This window comes from Ambystoma mexicanum, chromosome 9 (genome assembly GCF_040938575.1).
Source record: "Ambystoma mexicanum isolate Mex_15411 chromosome 9, UKY_AmexF1_1, whole genome shotgun sequence".
Classification (NCBI taxonomy): Eukaryota; Metazoa; Chordata; class Amphibia; order Caudata; family Ambystomatidae; genus Ambystoma; species Ambystoma mexicanum.
In genome coordinates, this window is record NC_090931.1 from 741872073 (window position 1) to 741891864 (window position 19792).

The following is a 19792-nucleotide window of genomic DNA, read 5'->3' on the forward strand; positions in this document are numbered from 1 at the left end:
TTCAGGCGCTCAGGGGCTGGGTGCAGCGTTCCTTTTGCCTGCTCAGCAATGCCAATTCCAGCATATCTAGAGACAGGCGCTAAGCTCTCCTTAGGCGCATAGACCCTAAACTGCAAGATACGGCTGAAGGGGAGGCTGGCCCCAAAGCCCAGTGGAATTTTTTTGGTGACAAGTTCATTAAGGACCTCTCGGCATATGTCCACACCTTTACTGCACTGGACAAAGCCCAGGCAAACATTCGGAAGGTCTTTGCCCCTAGAGTTTTTGACAAGGCCGGACGAGGAAGAACCCGCTCTTTTGGCCGTTCCTCTTTCAGGGGCTCTACCCGCCCACAGCAGTACACCTCCCGGGGGGCTCATCACTCTTCCTCTGCTCGAGGTTCCAGACATCCTTCTTCCCCCAGAGAGGAACACAATGGAGAGGTCGCAATGGCAGAGGTGCAAACAGAGCGAGATCCGCTCCAGGTATGGTCTCGTCTCGTAAATGTTTCTTCCCACCGAGGTTTGGGGGGCAGGTTGACACGTTTTCTTCATGGGTGGGAGGGGCTCACCTCAGATCCTTGAGTGTTACAAAGGGTTCAGGGTTTTCAGATAGAATTCTACTCCCCTCCCTGTCAGCTCTCTCTGCCTCCTCCTATTGTGTTTGATCAAGAGAAGCAGAAGCTGCAGTGGATTCAGAGATTTGAGATCTCATTTTTAAGGGTGCGGTGGTTTCAGCCACCTTCAGGGCCTCTCAATTCCTCAGCACGATTTTTCTGGTTCCAAAATCCGAAGAGGGCTTTCGCCCTGTGATAAACCTCAGAGCCCTCATTTCTTTTATAGTTTACCATCATTTCAAAACGGAGGGCTTTCACCTTCTAAGGGACACCCTTCTTCCAGGGGATTGGATGGTCAATTTGGACCTCAAGCATGCTTACCTGATGGTTCCTGTTTTCCACCCACATCAGGGGTTTCTCCAGTTCTCTTGGGGAGGTCGCCTTTGGCAGTTTGATCTCTCCTTTTTGGTCTGTCGTCAGCCCCGTGGTGTTTCACCAAGCTAATGAAGCCGGTGATGGCAATCCTCGGATCGGAAGGGATGCAGAGTATAATTTATCTGGATGACATGCTTCTCCTAGCACAGGATCTTCAGGTTCTGCAGAGTCACTTGGATCTGACGATCTCTCTATTGCAAGACCTAGGCTTTGTAATAAATGCCAAGAAGTCCATATTCTGTCCTACTAAATGTATCCAGTTTCTGGGCTTCAGTATAGATTCAATGAAGTGCATCCTCCTCCTTCCAGACAGCAGACTCTCCAGAATTCGGAAGGAAATTTGCTTTATCCTAAGGAAGGGGATTGTGTCTCTCCGTCAGTTAGCGAGGGTTGTGGGAATGTTGTCCGCCACCATTCAGGCTATCTTTCCGGTGCCGCTGCACTACAGAGCGCTTCAGCGCCTCAAAGGGAGGCATCTGCGCAAAAGTCTGTCATATTCTCAGATGGTAGTGCTGTGTCCAGAAGCCAAGTTGGAGCTCTCTCGCAAACACAGCAGCTTTGCGATGTGTTTGCATCCATTTTCCTTTTGATTACAGGGGAAGATTACATAAGCGGTTCTTTTCATTAAGACGAAAGTGTTTCTATTTCCCAACGCTGCGCACTGCCGCCAGTCAGCGCGGGTCTCGAGGCGAACCAACATAGGGCTCACCTCAATTAACCAATCACATTGGAACGTGCATACTGACTGATAGGAGGGCGTGTTTTTCCCCATCCTATCAGCAGATGCCACGTCGTGAAATAGTAATTACTTCGAAGGATCCAGCCATCTGGCAGACTAACCTACCAATCACATTGGAACATGCACACTGACTGACAGGAGGGTGTGATTTTCCCCATCCTATCAGCAGGTGCCATGTCATTAACCTGGAAATACCTCGGAGGATCTGGCCACCCGGCAGGCCTCATTTTCGGCGCCGCGGGTAAGGATTGCACACAGTTTCGCCTTGTATGCACCATTAGGGGGACAAATAGTCAATGCTCTCCACAGAATTTATGCTAACTAACGGTAATGAAACCCTTTCGGGAATCATAACACGAGATACAACTGCTCCAATTATGACCGTTTTTTCTTTTTATGCACCAGTATTGGGTAAAATAGGCAATGCTCACCGCATGACTCTATGCTTGCTAACGGTAATGAAACCTTTTCGGGAATCACAACACGAGATACAACTTTCCCACTATGATCGTTTTCTCTTTTTATGCACCAGTATTGGGCGAAATAGGCAATGCTCACTGTATGATTCTATGCTTGCTAACTAACAGTAATTAAACCTTTTCGGGAATCACAACACGAGATACAACTTCTCCAGTTATGACAGTTTTTTGGTTCTTGGTGAACACATAACAGAATGGTGCTTGTCAACATTGGGTTTTGTCATTCGAGGTCCATAGAGGACCCTTCACGCATGTCGGATGTTCATACCGCACATCTAGCGATCAGTTACCACATTGCTTACATAGAGTCTTCGTTGACCAATACAAGTAAGTCATTTCATCTGTTAGCCGCAATTCAATACATGACCTCGGTGGCATTTGCAGTAAGTCTTGTTTTGCTGCAAGACAATGGAATTCATTTTAGACATTTTTTCGTCTAAATAGATCACAGACTGTTGCATATTCAAGTCCGTTTTTGAAGCTGATTTACAAGACACCATCAGGCTCTTTGTTTTCACCATACATTCAATTCTCAGGTAGGACACTGTCCCCTCGTGCTAATTCTTTTTTATATAAATTGTTAAATTTCAGTGACCACAATGTAATGGCATCATTCATTCACTCACACAGGGGGCAGTAGTCTGCTGTCCTAAATCTTTTGAATTTGATGTGTTGCACTCGGCCGCCATGACTTGGACCTGTGTCAAGTAATTTTTGTCCGTGGAATCCCCCCAGTATCATTGGGTAAGGCTTGTTCCGGACCATTATTTCTAATTAGGAGTCTTTCAATGCTTAATTAAGTTATGTTTCCTTGCCCTATGGCCTTAACTTAACTCACTTAGAGATGTAGAGGAGTGAAATAGTAAAATAGAAAAAAAACATTTTTTATTTTTCAAACACACTTACTGTGTATTTGTCTGCTTCCCCGTAGGGACTACTCCTTTTCATTCTGCCCCGAGAAAGGCGGTTTGAGATTTGGAAGGCCGACAGGTGGCCCGCCGAAACGTAAATTGGGTCCTTTATAGTTGGAACCTTTTCTTTATGTTCCCTGAACTCAATACATATTGGACCCTGTCCAACATTGGTTTGGATATCTGTTACGGTAGAATTTTACGTAGGCAGATCTGTTATTTGACATTTATTGTTTGTTCTTTCAATATTCATGTACTGGCAGACCTGTACAATTGACATTTACTGTTTGTTCTGTTTTTCTTCCTTATGTATTGAGGCACACTCATTCATTTTGGCAATGTATTTTCTTTGTTGTTCCAAACTTTTAAATTGATTCATGTCATTGTTTATCACTGTGTATCCAAATTGTTTTCTGTTAGAAGTTGGTTTTGTTGATTATTTATTTATTGTCAAAACAAATATTACACTATTCTTTCATTGTTTTCATGATTTTTGTTAACCATCATATTTAACGAAATACAGCATTATTTCTTATATACCATCCGTTTTGGTTTTTTATTCGCTCTCACTTTTAAGTAAGTTTTGGTCAAAAGGGCAATTCAATTAGGATATCTTTTGATACCAGCCCAGAATAAGTATGAGGATTTAATTTTCAATTCATTATACAGCTTCTTTGTTTTCTATTATATTAGTCCCCCACCATAGCTGTACCACTTTAAAAGGGGCAACCCACATTTTTAGTCTGGAGCTTCTATGGTGGCTTAAGCATATGGATGCGTGGAATGGCAAAGCGATCTTTGCGCCATCCCCAGATGTAGTCCTCGAGTCCGAAGCCAGCAGAGCCGGTTGGGGGGCCAGGATAGGTCAGACTTCCACTGGGGGGAAATGGCCCAGTCAAGAGAAATTACTTTATATAAATTGTCTGGAGTTACTGGCGGGTTCCTTTGCGGTTAAGAGCCTTCTCAAGGACCTAGGGAACTGCTGTGTCCTCCTCCGGATGGACAATATTTCCGTGGTGCAGTATATCAGTCACCTGGGGGGGACCCGCTCGAGGCCCTAGTGGACTTAGCATTGCACAGGAACATTCTTTTGCAGGTGGAGTATCTGCTGGGAGCCAACAATGTGGTGGCAGACTGGAATTCCCGTTACCTTCAGGACAGGAGCGATTGGATGCTGAACAGGGAGGTTTTTGCCTTGATTCGGTTTCTTTAGGGTCCCATTCAGGTAAACCTTTTCGGTTTCCGCCTCAACTGTCAGGTTCCTTGATTTTATAGTTGGAGGCCAGACCGCCTGGCGTTGGCGACAGATGCTTTTCTCCAAGATTGGACAGGTCCTCTGCCATATGCCTTTCCTCCATTCACCTGGTAGCCAGGGTCCTGGTGCAGTTGCGCTGACAGCTTACTACCCTGGTATTAGTGACCCCGTTTTGGCCCTCTCAGGTGTGGTTTCCCGCTCTCCTGGAGTTAGCAGTAGATATTCCTCATCTTCTCCCTCTCCACCCCCGGCTCCTCACGGACCCCGAGGGTCTCCTGTACGTCCTGGTCCTACAGGGGCATCTCTCACTTATGGCATGGAAGATTTCAGCTCTTCCTGGTGCTTCAGAGGCCTTTCACAGGACTCTATTAATGTCATCAAAGATTCCTGGGCATCCTCCACCAAGGCGGGTTATTCCTCAGCATGGGGCAGCTGGGTTAGCTGGTGTGTGGCGAGGCAACTCAATCCCATTTCTGCTCCTCCAGTAGGCATAGTGAATTTCTTGGTTGAATTGTTCAAGGAGGGCAAAGCCTATAGGACAATTAATGGATTCAGGTCAGCGATATTGGCTGGCCATGTTTTGGTTAAAGGGGAACCCGTTTGAAGACATTTCCTAGTGAGGAAAACACTTAAGTCCATCAGAGTTAAAGTTCCTCCTAAAGCCAGATATTCAGTCCTCTGGGAGGTTAATAAGGTGCTGAATTTACTCATCTCTTGGCCTCATAATCAGGAATTATCTCTGCAACAACTTTTTTCAAACCTAGCTGTGCTTCTTTGTCTTGTTTCTATTAAGAGGGTTTCTGACATCAGGGCTCGACGAAGGTGACAAAGAGAACTAAGTGCATGATTTCTTCTGTTTGTTATCCTGTGTTTCCTGAGAATGTTAAATTATGGGTGGTACAGTGTTTGAAGTGTTTTGAGCTAAAGACAGAAGGGCTCCACTCCCCAGGTACCTCTGAGCTGCTTATTTCCTACCGGAAACCCTATAAGGCAGTGTCCTCGACTACTTTGGCTAGATGGGTTAGGTGGGTTATGGAAGAGGCTGGGATTGACATCTCTTCTTTTGGAGCTGACTCTGTAAGAGGAGCTATGGCCTCAAAAGCGGCCTTCCTTGGGGGAGGTTTGGAGCAGATTTTAAAAGCAGCTCACTGGTCCAGGGAGTCTACTTTTAAAACATTCTATCATAAGAGGATTGATCATGTGGTTTTTAATGTGTTGCAAGGGCTTTGAACTTGCATAATATGAGCCTCCTTGTCATGCCATAGTATACCTAATCCCCCGCACTATCGTGAGTGGGGGTTTAGATTCTATTAAAGACAAGGTTGTTAGTATTATAGATAACCACCCACCTGATACTAATATTTGTCTCATTTACAGCTTTGGGTTGAGGAGTCTGATGGAGATGGTCTGGTGAAAGATCTCTGGAGTTCGACCCTCAAGAAGTTGGCTGTGCTGTTCTTCAGTTGGAAAATTGGCCTTACTGTTTAGTTTGCTATGGCGTCAGATTACAGCTACAGAAGAGGAGTTGCGTTTAGAGGAAGGGACATTTATGGGAGTGGATACTTCCCGATTGGCTACATGGGCTAGTTCTTAGCCCCATCTTGGACTGGGTTCCTGCACTGTGTATGCTTATGAAACATTGTGTTTTTTCTGTTTTCAAGAAAAGTTTTTTGATTTTACAAAAGTTTTCTTTGCTGTTATCTGTCAGTAGTAAAGATTGTTTTGCATAATACTTGCCTCCTTGTCTTTAATAGAATCTAAACCCCCACTCACGATATTGCAGGGGATTAGGTATTCAGTATACATTGTATCAGAGCTTGTCCAGTGTACTTTTCTGTGCTTCACTTCAGAGCTGGCCCTGTGTGCTTCATATCAGAGCTGGCCCATTGTGTGTCGTGTCAGACGTGGTCGTGTGTGCTTTTTTTCAGGCCTTAATCTGAGCTCGATCTGGTTCAAAGATGTGCATGCATTTGCATTACGCGGATTCGCAGCGAAGCAGGGGTGGTGTCTGCGCTGGTTGCTCGGGTCCAGGTGGAACCCTGAATTCTAGGGGGTCAATGCAAGTCCTCACCAAAGGGCAGTGTTGTGTGTTGGTCTAGTGGTTGCTCCTACATGAGCGTCATGACTGTGTCATGACGCTCCCTTAATAAATAGGGCTCTGCTGGCACGCGGACAGCAGTGCAGCAGAGCCCCAGGAAACGGCAACTCCTGTCTGTGTATATTCTTAGGGACTGGGAGGCGCCACGTGATCGTGGCCTACTCATGGTGGCCTGGCCTGGGTGTTCCCAAGGCCGAGCTCCTCCTGTGGTGGGAGCCCCCCAGCAGAGGTCAGCAGCCCGGTTATCCGGGGCGTGTGGGGTGATCCCTGTCCTGCTACAGCTGTGTGCCCGCAACCTTAAGACCTGTGTCGGGTGGTCCCGGTATCTCGTGTGGCCCACCCCGGTGACCGGAGGCGGGCCACCACAGGCAGGCACTATACTGCACCTTCCTGGAAAGCTATCCCTTTTGAAAACGGGCTGCATGCATGTGTGGGAACTGGCTGCCAACCCAGGAGGTCTTACTACAGGAGGTTTGCACTGAAATAAAATAAAAAAAATAACATATAAAGTATACGTGGGGCTACTTATTCGAAAGGCCCCATTGGTGAACAGCGATGAGATGCGCGCTATGGTCCATTTAGCACCTCACAGCGGAACGATGCCGAAATGTGTGCAACCTTTTTTTATTTCGACCCTTTATTTTGTAATATTGGCCATTCTCCCTGCTTCCAAGCAATTGTGAGGTCGGCTGGAAGCGCACGGGTCTATGGGGGAAGTTTATAAGTATAGACGCTGACAACAAATAGCTCGCCTTAGGGTGCACACAGTGGACCTGATGCCGTGCGTAGCGTACGGGTCGCAATAACACACCGCTCCCTGTTTGGGATCTGCGCGTGGCTCCCTTCTACGCCATAGGACACAGGTGTGGCCGGACGAAGCCAGGGCAAGGGGCATGCAGGCGTCTTGACACCAACCCACAAACATATGTCTTTTGATAGCGAAATAGGAATGGTTGATAAACCACGCCTAGCCGCGTGTATTTGGTGGAAAGCATCAAGCTGAAGAAGGTGGCCCATCGGTGACCCCGGCCCACGTACAGCGTCGGCGTCCCTCCGCGGGTCCACTTCTCTGCTGCCTGTACTGCTGACTACACCTGCAGGGCGCTCGCATAATCATGCGCGGTCTTTATTTAGGTACTCTGTACCCTTCCGGGTTTAGCTGCTAGTGGCAGGATTAGCGGCGGGGATAATTAGCACTCGTATATTTAGCTTTCGCTTGCAGCTGATTTGCCAAGAACAGCCCCGACCCAAAAAAAGACGCGTGCCTCTTTTCTCCTGCAGCCACGAACGCTACCGTGTTGTAAGTGGCCTGAATTTGTGCGATACCGCCTCTGTATTTTGGTTAAAGCTCCTTGAATTTGAACAATACTGCCTCTGTATTTTGGTTAAAGCTCCTTCTTTCTTAGAAAAATCATGTTTTGAGATTCTAACAAATTTCACATTTTGAAGTATCTGCACAAGACCCGGCCATCTCTGAATCTTCGTGATCTTTTTTTTTTCATCATGCACACAGACATATGCATATTGTTATACACAAGTACACACCTTGCACGACACCACACACTCGAGCTACATTTTTGAGTGAATAAACTTCATACTTTTCTACAATAAAAGCAATATTTATATCCACCATCAACGTCCCATTTCCCCTGAGTGATACGGTGCCTGACTTTCATATATAGGAAAATCCATTTGAGCTGAGTCACACACTCCCCTTTGCTCCTAGTAGCCATTGCTGGAAATGTACCCCCAGTTCTAATCCACAACAGCAAGGCATTGTGGGTATGCAAATTAGCCCAAATACATACCTTTCCTCCAATAAGTTGTCTTTGTCTAAGAGGACAGTGCTGTTTTATATATAGCTTAATCAACCAAGACAGACATTTTGCATATATATATATATATATATATATATATATATATATATATATATATATATATATATATATATATATATATATATATATATATATATTTTTTTTTTTTTTTAACAGGGCCTGCGGTAGCGGCCTTGTAGTTATGGTTAAATTGCTCAACCCATAGGAAGAGCACTTTTTGGGTGGCTTATAACTTTGCCCCCCCGGGACGAATCCTCACGAAACATTGTAAAAAAGGTATATGGGCCTGTCAGATTGATTATGCGAAGTTCAATGAGGTTTCGTGCAGGGGGGGCAAAGTTACAGGGGGCGTCCCAACATTTGTGGCTTTTCCAATAGGCACAATGGAAAACATGTTTTGCTTTTGCTGCAGCACAAACCACTGGACAGATTTTCACCAAATTTGCGGCGGGAGCTGTGGCTTGGTCCCAAAGCAAATTTGGTGTCAACCCGTACAGTATTTCTTTTTTTAAAACAACCAAAAAGTAGGTAAAAAAATGTGTCGTATCTGGATTTGGTCCGCTGTGCACACCAGTTTGCAGAATGATTGTAGACCTAGATATGAATGTTTTTGCAAAGTTTGGTGGCATTTTGTCAAGAGGGGGCAACATTAGAGGGGTGTCTGAACAGTTTTAGATGGCTTATAACTTTTTTGTCGTTTTACGAATGCGAACAGAAGTTTTCAGAAACATTATAGACCCAACCTTGAATGTTTGTGCAAAGTCGGAATGAATTTTGTCAAGTGGGGTCTAAGTTATATGACTATTGTATGCACATACATTTTGACACTTTTGAAAAAATAAAACATGGGCGGATTTGCAGCAAACTCCTGTGAGGAGCATTGGCTAGGACCTGAAAGCATGGTCTTGCAAATGTGTCAGTGTTTCATTTTTTGAAAAGTATCATAATGTAGGTAAAAAAAATAGTGATATACCTTTGGTGACTGAGGTATAGCCTGTGGCCATGGGCAGTGGCCAGATTGTCTGGGGCCTGAGGCCACGACCAAGACAATCTGACTACTGGCCAAGACCACGTGGGACCAGCAATGAGGTTAAAGTCAGTATGGCCATGAGGGATCGGCTATGTGGTAACGGTTTTCGAAATTAGGATAGGTTTGAATGGGAAGAAAAATGTGCTCGTGGGTACAGGCATAAGTGTTGGATGAGATTGCACCAATGTGCATGAGGAGGGTCAGCAAAAACATGAAAGCATGGTTTTGCAAATATGGCCTGTGTTTTATTTTTTTCAAAAGTGTTAAATGTAAGTACACAACACTGTGATATAACATTGGTGTCTGGGCAAAGGGCCTGGCCATTAGCAAAAATAAATGTGTACTGTAATTTGGTTATTGGAGCATGCAGCTTGGCTGAAGCGGCAGGTTTGAATGGGAAAAAATATTCTGCCTGCGGTTACAGCCTGAAGTGGTGGACTAGATTACAACAAACCTGCGGGACAACCACTAGCAAGGACCTGAAAGCATGTTTTTTGAAAATATATCTTGTGTTTTATTTTTCAAAAGTGTAAGAATGTAAGTAGAAAAAATAGTGATATACATTTGGTATGTGGGTAGTGGGCTTGGCGCTCAGCAAATGCAAATGTGTACTCTGATTTGTTTATTGGGGAAGGCGGCATGGCTGAAGCCCATGCCACATGGATTTGGAGACTGGCTATGGTTGCAAGTCATGAGCACTGGCCATTGGTTACATTATTAGGGTATAGTGGACACTAAGCTAGGATGCAGGGTAGGTGCAGTGAATAATAGGTGTGGTTTGGTTTGGCTGGGGTCATGGTGGAGCCTTAAGCTTTAGGCAATTGAATGATGATTTCCATCCCCAGCATGTGTTGCGGATAACAACAGTATGTGTTTCAAAAAATGTTTCTTAAAGGAGGTCTATAGTTCTTTCATATATATGAAAAGAGGAATTATTCATAACTTATATACAGTGATGTAACACCATGAATCATTTTGAGTTATAAAAACCTATTAAATTGACAGGAAACACTTTGTTAAAGGGATGTTACAGTTAAGATGCATCCCGCCCTTGGGACTCCTCTGCTCCAGTAGTTAGCCAGTGGCGTCCCACCTTGGCATACCTTGGCATTTCCCTGCTAGGTTCTCATGAGCACTTGCCCATTCATACTGCCCATTCTATTTTTGCACTTCTCACTGCACAATGCAAATGTGCATTATAGGAGCATTGTGTACAATTTTTTGTATAAGAGAAATGCAGATGCAAAAGATTTGTAGAAGATTATTAAGTGGCAGTTGATGTGTGGAAGCTTAGTATGGTCATAGGGTTATATATATATATAGTTTTTGAAGTGATTGGTGGATGGATGTGTGACTGTTTGAAAGCAGGCATTGAGAGAGTGTTACAAATATAAAATTAAAAAGGGTAGAAGGGCTGCCCAGTGCGATGGTGTGCATGTGCCATCCGGGTCTTTTAATGATCCATGGCCTGGAAAGGGGACTGTGGATAATTATAAAGGCTCATCGATTATGGTCCTTATTGTATGCTAAAGAAAAGTATTTGGGACAGAAAATTGTTTGTGTCCTTTTATATTTTTCTCTAGTATACAATTGTCCATTAGAACCCTGGGCGGGAAGCCAGCCAATCAAGTGGCTAAGAACGCGGGCTTGCAGTTGGTAGCCTACAGTTGCATCATGTAACCATAATGTTAGAATAGAGCATGCCAGTGAGTTTTAGCTGACCTTAACATGAATAGTGTATTTGTTTTGTTAAAGGTTCCATGTGTTAAAATCACAGCAAAAATGGCAGTTTACACAAACAATCGTGGCAAAAATACTGTGGTTGTGCCTCTGCCATCCATGTAAAGGATGCGGGGGACACCCCTGCAACCCCCACACCCGTTAAATGGTATAATGGGGTGCACCTTTAACAGGTCAAACCACAGCATTTTTGCCGCGATTTTTTGTAAAGGCAACATTTTTGCCGCGATTTAATTACTGCATACCTTCTTACATTACATGACCTAAACAACCTGCAACCAGTGGTGGTGGAAACTTGCGCAGATTCCATTAGCCTTGCTGTTTTTCTTTGGTCAAAAGAAATATCCATGTATATACGCTATGACTTCATTGACTAACCAGAAGAATGAGGCAGAAGTCTGAGTTCCTTCATATGGTCACTCTACTTCGAGGTGAGTGTCAATATCATTTTTTACGTTTGGTTGGTGGTATTTCATGCCCTATAAGACATGGGGTCTCATTCTGAGTTTGGAGGTAACCACGCCGCTATTTGCGGCATGGCTGCCTCCGAACTCGTCCAAACTCCGGCCTGGTGAATGGAGTAATTACCGGTCCATTCCGAGGTCGGAGGGACCGGTAATTCCCCATTCACCAGGGCCATTCCCCATTCCCATTTATGGCCCCCATAGGGCTCAATGGGAAGGGGGAAGGCAGCAATAACTTACGGTACCGTTATTGACCCCGGAGTCCCTTTGCGGGTCCCGTCCTTAACGTCTGATAAAAGCAGGCGTTAAGGAAGGACCCGCAAAGGGAACTCGTAGTAGGGTGGTAAGGGTTTAACGGCACCGGTCTCTTTACCGGTGACCGTTAACCCTTACCGCCCTACTCGGAATGAGGCCCAAGGTTACACAATCATCCCCTTCAGTTGTACTCTCACAGATGCAAGACTTCGTTCAGGTGTATATTACATGTAGAATCTGCCAAATGCATGCAAAAAATGGTATTTGTAATGTGTTGCGAAAAAGAATGTGAGCAGTTTAATTGAATACATTTAAACTCTATTTCTGTCATTCTAAGGTAAGTGGTCAAATGCAAATATATGACTTATCTTCTGTGTTCAACGCCAGCAGTGCATTAAACAAACATGCTACCGTAAACTTCTGCTTATCAACTAATGGCTGTGAATTATGTATGCAATTGTCACAACTAGTTCGGAAGAAATGGAGCAGAAAAGCTGGGAATACTTTCAATTCAATAAATGCTCCAGTGATGAGTTATTTATACAGCCCTTTCTACAAAGCGCTTCCCAGTTAATCTATTTACATACAATATCCCCCAACCGAAGTTGGTACTCATTTATAGACCTTGGAAGGATGAAAGGCTGAGTTGGCCTTGCCGGGATTCGAACCTGCAACCTACACAGACAGATCGCAGCAGCGAGCACTCAAACCTGCTGAGCTATCTCATCTTAGAGGCAGCTGGACTTCTGCTCTGTGCTGGCTTGAGTAGCATTGTGTATTCTAATGTATAGCAGTTTCAGAGCCTTAAAACTAGGTCTGACCCCCAATGTAAAGGTGGGGTAGTGTGTGGGGTTCTGTCTTGTTCATACTCCCATTGAGTAGCATCGTGACATCACGACTCAAGTAATGGGCTGGTGAAGGTGGGTATTGATGTCGTTTTCTTATTACAGGTGAGTAGTGATGTCACAACTAGATTGTAATAAGAACATCGTTTAAAGGTTTTTAGACAGATACCACAGGCTTCTATGCATTGCTGTTATATGTGTACTCATGGAATAGGGTTACAGGTGCATGCCTCATACATTCTGAAAAAGAGACTTGCTCCAGCCTTCCATCAGCACACCAGAGTTGCAGCTCTTCCTGGGATGTGGGGCTCAGGGGTGCAGTGATGGTTTTCGTGGCCCTGTCCTTGGGGTCTTTCTGGAGGTCTGGGACTCTACTTGTCTTCGGGCTCTGGGTTGCAGAGAGCAGCACCGATTTTCTGTAGGGTTCTGACCACAGGGACTCTCCTGAACTCTGCATGTCTTTGGGCTCTAGGGTACACTGATGCTGTATGCTTTGGGATCTGGGGCGCACTGGCATTCTATGCTCCAGGCTCTGGGACGCACTGATGCTCTATTCTCCAGGTTCTAGGGCGCACTGACACTCTATGCTTTGGGATCTGGGGCGCACTAACGCTCTATGCTCCAGGCTCTGGGGCACACTGATGTTCTATGCTTTGGGATCTGGGGCGCACTGGCGCTCTATGCTCCAGGCTCTGGTGCACACTCTTGCTCTATGCTTTGGCATCTAGGGCGAACTGATGCTCTATGCTTTGGGATCTGGGGTGCACTGACGCTCTATGCTCTGGGATCTGGGGTGCACTGATGCTCTATGTTTTGGGATCTGGGGCGCACTGGCGCTCTATGCTCCAGGCTCTGGGGCACACTCATGCTCTATGCCTTGGGATCTGGGGCACACTGACGCTCTATACTGATGCTGTATGCTTTGGAATCTGGGGCGCACTGGCGCTCTATGCTCCAGGCTCTGGAGCACACTGATGCTCTATGCTTTGGAATCTGGAGCACACTGATGCTCTATGCTTTGGAATCTGGAGCACACTGATGCTCTATGCTTGGGGATCTGGGGCACACTGGCACTCTAAGGCCCCGGCGACTCTCTTGGGGCTCTAGGACTCTACTTGACTCAAGCGTCTACAGGGCCACTAGGTTATCTGTGAGACAGGACTCTGCACCTCTCAGTATTGAGGCTGCTCTGTGGGTCTGAGGGCCTCGAGATCTCTCTGGCGCTTTCTCGCACTGTCGGAGCGCTACACTGATCTCAGGGTTTTGTGGCACGTTTAGCTCTCTTAAACCTTGCCGGAATCAATGATCTGCGGGGCTCTTGGGGTCTGAATGACACTGGGCTCTTGGGTACCCTGGGGCACCCAGGTTTTCTGGCGTGCTTTTCGAGGCTGTGAGGGCGCTACTTTTTGGCATCTGTCTATAGCACTGCTCGGCTTGTCGGGGGGCTTTGCGGTTAGGGGCGCGGGGTTCTGCAGGACTGGCTGTGGGGCAACACTCACGCTCGGCAAGCATGCTGATGATCGTCTCGGTACTGGCATGGTAGTCGTCGTCCTCCAGGTTGCCCTCGCTGACTTCGTCCCGCTGGACGTCGTGGTGGTCCATGAGGTCCTGCAGCGGGGGCGCCCGGGGCAGCATCTGGAGCAGGGCCACTCCGCTGATGTTGGGGGCTTGCTCCAGCCGCAGCTTGCTGAGGATCTGCACCTTGATGGCCTCGAGGCGGGAGTGGCGGGCGTTCTGGCGCCAGGTGCACGCGGCGCAGGGGCCGTCCTTCTCCGGGCTGCCATCCTCCGCTGCCTGGTTGTCATCGCTGGGCTTGGCGGGGGGCAGGCTGAGGAGGAGCGCGGACAGGAGCAGGCACCCGCAGAGCTGGACGGACCGCATGCTCGCACTGGACGCTTCCCTGCTTTGCCTTGGATGCTTGCCACCCCCCACGGATTGCTTCTCAAAGTGCAGTCGGAGACGCAGCAACCCCACTGGCAGCAGCGCTGCCCAGGCGGGCTTTTATACTGAACTTTGGTTACACTGTTGTCGTCTACCCCCTTGATTGGCTGTCGTGCCATCAATGAATCTAGCTGTCAGGGTTTGGAGCCTTGTCTGTCACAAGGCGACAGGGAAGGGCTGCGCTGCACTCTGCTTGCGCGCACCACCCGAGAGGTCTTTCTCCAGTACACTATCTCTCTGCTGTACACTATCGGTGCTTCCTCCAGTGCACGCTCTCCTTCCTATAGCCATTCGGGACTTTCGTGAGTACACGACCGTAACGGATAGTATACCTGATGTTCTCCAATTACACTCTCGGCTGTACACTTTCAGGACTTTCTCCAGTACACTATCTCTCTTCAGTACACTTTCAGGCCATTCTCCAGTATACTATATATCTGATGTGCACTTTCAGGGCTTTCTCCAGTGCACCATCTCTCTTCAGTATACTATATATCTGATGTGCACTTTCAGGGCTTTCTCCAGTACCCTACCTCTTCAGTACACTTTCAGGTAATTCTCCAGTACACTATATATCTGATGTGCACTTTCAGGGCTTTCTCCAGTGCACCATCTCTCTTCAGTATACTATATATCTGATGTGCACTTTCAGGGCTTTCTCCAGTACCCTACCTCTTCAGTACACTTTCAGGTAATTCTCCAGTACACTATATATCTGATGTGCACTTTCAGGGCTTTCTCCAGTGCACCATCTCTCTTCAGTATACTATATATCTGATGTGCACTTTCAGGGCTTTCTCCAGTGCACCATCTCTCTTCAGTATACTATATATCTGATGTGCACTTTCAGGGCTTTCTCCAGTACCCTACCTCTTCAGTACACTTTCAGGTAATTCTCCAGTACACTATATATCTGATGTGCACTTTCAGGGCTTTCTCCAGTGCACCATCTCTCTTCAGTATACTATATATCTGATGTGCACTTTCAGGGCTTTCTCCAGTGCACCATCTCTCTTCAGTATACTATATATCTGATGTGCACTTTCAGGGCTTTCTCCAGTGCACCATCTCTCTTCAGTATACTATATATCTGATGTGCACTTTCAGGGCTTCCCCATGTAAAACATTATCTGTGATACACTTTCAGGACTTACTCATTTTCACTACCATTCTTCTCTGCACTTTCAGGACGGCCTCCAGCACACTATACCTTTCCAGAACACTTTCAGGACGTTGTCTATTGCAGTATTTACATGCAGCATACGTTCCTTAGTACACCATCTATCTCCTGTCCACTCTCAGGACTGTCTGCAGTACACTATCTTTCTGCTGACACTTTCGGCTACTTCGCATTGAACAAAGTCTCTGATACACTTTCACGACTTAGTTGCACTATCTTTTAGCAGTGAACTTTCAGGACTTTCCCCAGTACACTACCTTTCTGCTGTATCCTTTCAGGACTTTCTCCAGTACACTATCGCTCTACTGTACACATTCATGACTTTCTCCAGTACACTATCGCTCTACTGTACACATTCATGACTTTCTCCAGAACACTATCTATCTGCAGTACACTTTCACGACTTTTTTCAGTACACTATCTCTGCTGTACTCTTTCAGGGATTTCCCTAGTATACAATCTCTGTGATATACGGTCAGGACTCTGTCCATTACACTATCTACATGCAGTACAAGTTCCGTACTTTCCCCAGTACACTATCTTTCTTCTGTATCCTTTCAGGAGTTTCCCCAGCACACTATCGCTCTACTGTACTCATTTAGGGCTTTCTCTAGTACACTATCACTGTACTGTACACTTTTGGGACTTTCTCCAGTACGCCATCGCTCTACTGTACACATTCAGGGCTTTATCCAATAAACTATCGCTCTACTGTACACATTCAGAACTTTCTCCAATACACTGTCTATCTGCAGTACATTTTCACGACTTTCTTCAGTACACTATCTCTACTGTACTCTTTCAGGGATTTCCCTAGTATAAAATATCTGTGATATACTGTCAAGACTCTGTCTATTACGCTATCTACATGCAGTACACGTTCAGTACTTTCCCCAGTACACTATCTTTCTGCTGTATCCTTTCAGGTCTTTCTCCAGTACACTATCGCTCTTACTGTACTCATTTAGGGCTTTCTCAAGTACAGTATCGCTGTACTGTACACATTCAGGGCTTTCTCCAGTACACTATCGCTCTACTGTACACATTCAGGGCTTTATCCAATACACTTTCGCTCTACTGTACACATTCAGGACTTTCTCCAGTACACTATCTATCTGCAGTACATTGTCACGACTTTCTTCAGTACACTATGGGCCTCATTACGACCCCGGGGCGTCCATGCCGGGGTCCGCCATGGTGAATGGCGGAATTACCGCCCCATTCCAAGGTTGGCGGGGCGGTAATTCCCCATTCACCATGGGCCCTTCCCCATTCCCATTTTTGGCCCATAGGGCTCAATGGGAATGGGGAAGGCGCTAAGTATGGTGCCGCAAATTGCGGCACCGTACTTAGCACCAAGGTCCCTTTGCGGCACCCTACTTTAACGGCTGGTAAAACCAGCCGTTAAGGTCGGGTCCCGCAAAGGGACCTCGTAATCAGGCGGTAAACCCTTAACGCCAGGGTCGTAATGAGGCCCTATATCTGCTGTGCTCTTTCAGGGATTTCTCTAGTATACAATCTCTGTGATATACTGTTAGGACTCTGCCCATTACACTATCTACATGCAGTGCACGTTCAGTACTTTCCCCAGTACACTACCTTTCTGCTGTATCTGTTCAGGACTTTTTCCTGTACACTATTGCTTTACTGTACACTTTTGGGACTTTCTCCAGTACACCATCGCTCTACTGTACACATTCAGGGCTTTCTCCAGTACACTATCGCTCTACTGTACAATTTTGGGACTTTCTACAGTACACCATCGCTCTACTGTACACATTCAGGGCTTTATCCAATACACTATCGCTCTACTGTACACATTCAGGGCTTTATCCAGTACACTATCTATCTGCAGTACATTGTCACGACTTTCTTCAGTACACTATATTTGTTGTACTCTTTCAGGGATTTCCCTAGTATACAATCTCTGTGATATACTGTCAGGACTCTGTCCATTACACTATCTACATGCAGTACACGTTCAGTACTTTTCCCAGTACACTATCTTTCTGCCGTATCCTTTCAGGACTTTCTCCAGTACAATATCGTTCTACTGTACTCATTTAAGGCTTTCTCCAGTACACTATCGCTGTACTGTACACTTTTGGGACTTTCTCCAGTACACTATCGCTCTACAGTACACTTTCAGGTCATTCTCCAGTATACTATATATCAGGGCTTTCTCCAGTGCACCATCTCTCTTCAGAATTCTATATATCAGATGTGCACTTTCAGTGCTTTCTCCAGTGCACCATCTCTCTTCAGTATACTATATATCTGATGTGCGCTTTCAGGGCTTTCTCCAGTGCACCATCTCTCTTCAGTATACTATATATCTGATGTGCACTTTCAGTGCTTTCTCCAGTGCACCATCTCTTCAGTATACTATATATCTGATGTGCACTTTCAGGGCTTTCTCCAGTGCACCATCTCTCTTCAGTATACTATATATCTGATGTGCACTTTCAGGGCTTTCTCCAGTGCACCATCTCTCTGCAGTATACTATATATCTCATGTGCACTTTCAGGGCTTTCTCCAGTGCACCATCTCTCTTCAGTATACTATATATCTGATGTGCACTTTCAGGGCTTTCTCCAGTGCACCATCTCTCTTCAGTATACTATATATCTGATGTGCACTTTCAGGGCTTTCTCCAGTGCACCATCTCTCTTCAGTATACTATATATCTGATGTGCACTTTCAGGGCTTTCTCCAGTGCACCATCTCTCTTCAGTATATTATATATCTGATGTGCACTTTCAGGGCTTTCTCCAGTGCACCATCTCTCTTCAGTATACTATATATCTGATGTGCACTTTCAGTGCTTTCTCCAGTACACTATCTCTCTTCAGTACACTTTCAGGTCATTCTCCAGTATGCTATATATCTGATGTGCACTTTTGGGGCTTCCCCATGTAAAACATTATCTGTGATACACTTTCAGGACTTACTCATTTTCACTACCATTCTTCTGTGCACTTTCAGGACGGCCTCCAGCACACTAGACCTTTCCAGAACACTTTCAGGACGTTGTCTATTGCAGTATCTACATTAAGTATACGTTCCTTAGTACACTATCTATCTGCTGTGCACTCTCAGGACTGTCTGCAGTACACTATCTTTCTGCTGACACTTTCGGCTACTTCGCATTGAACAAAGTCTCTGATACACTTTCACGACTTAGTTGCACTATCTTTTAGCAGTGAACTTTCAGGACTTTCTCCAGCACTGTATCTCCAGCACAACCATAGAACTTTCTCAAGTACAGTATGTATCTATTTTGCACGTTCAAGTCTTTCTCCAGTGCCGTATCGCTCTACTGTACTCTTTCAGGGATTTACCCAGTATAAAACCTCTATGATCAACTGTCAGGACTCTGTCCATTAGATCATCTACATGCAGTGCACGTTCAGTACTTTCCCCAGTACACTACCTTTCTGCTGTATCCTTTCAGGACTTTCTCCCGTACAATATAGCTTTACTGTACACTTTTGGGACTTTCTCGAGTACACCATCGCTCTACTGTACACATTCAGGGCTTTCTCCAGTACACTATCGCTCTACTGTACACTTTTGGGACTTTCTCCAGTACACCATCGCTCTACTGTACACATTCAGGACTGTCTCCAGTACACTATCGCTTTACTGTGCACTTTTGGGACTTTCTCCAGTACACCATCGCTCTACTGTACACATTCAGGGCTTTCTCAGGTACACTATCGCTCTACTGTACACATTCAGGGCTTTCTCCAGTACACCAACGCTCTACTGTACACTTTTAGGACTTTCTTCAGTACACTGTCTCTCTTTCGTACACTTTTGGGGATTTTCCCACTATAAAATCTCTGTGATACACTCGCCGAATTTTGTCCATTACACTCTCTGTAGTACACGTTCTGTACTTTCCCAGTAGGCTATCTTTCTGCTCTACACTTTGCGGAATTTTGGCATTATCATATCTTTCTACTGTACACTTTCAGGGCCTTCTCTAGTACACTATTTGTACGGAGCACCTTCTGGACTTACTCCAGTGCACTGTCCCTCTG

The 19792-nt window shown here is 45.8% G+C and overlaps 1 protein-coding gene across 1 annotated transcript in view; it reads right to left on the reverse strand.

Annotated features, from left to right (window-relative positions):
• The window catches only part of MSTN (myostatin), a 41854-nt gene extending 27269 nt beyond the window's left edge, over positions 1-14585 (reverse strand). The window contains exon 1 of the mRNA XM_069615662.1: positions 14124-14585. Within this exon, the coding sequence (XP_069471763.1) occupies positions 14124-14505 (382 nt within the window). The 5' untranslated portion in view covers positions 14506-14585. The remainder of the gene's footprint in view (positions 1-14123) is intronic.
• Positions 14586-19792: the final 5207 nt, after the last annotated feature.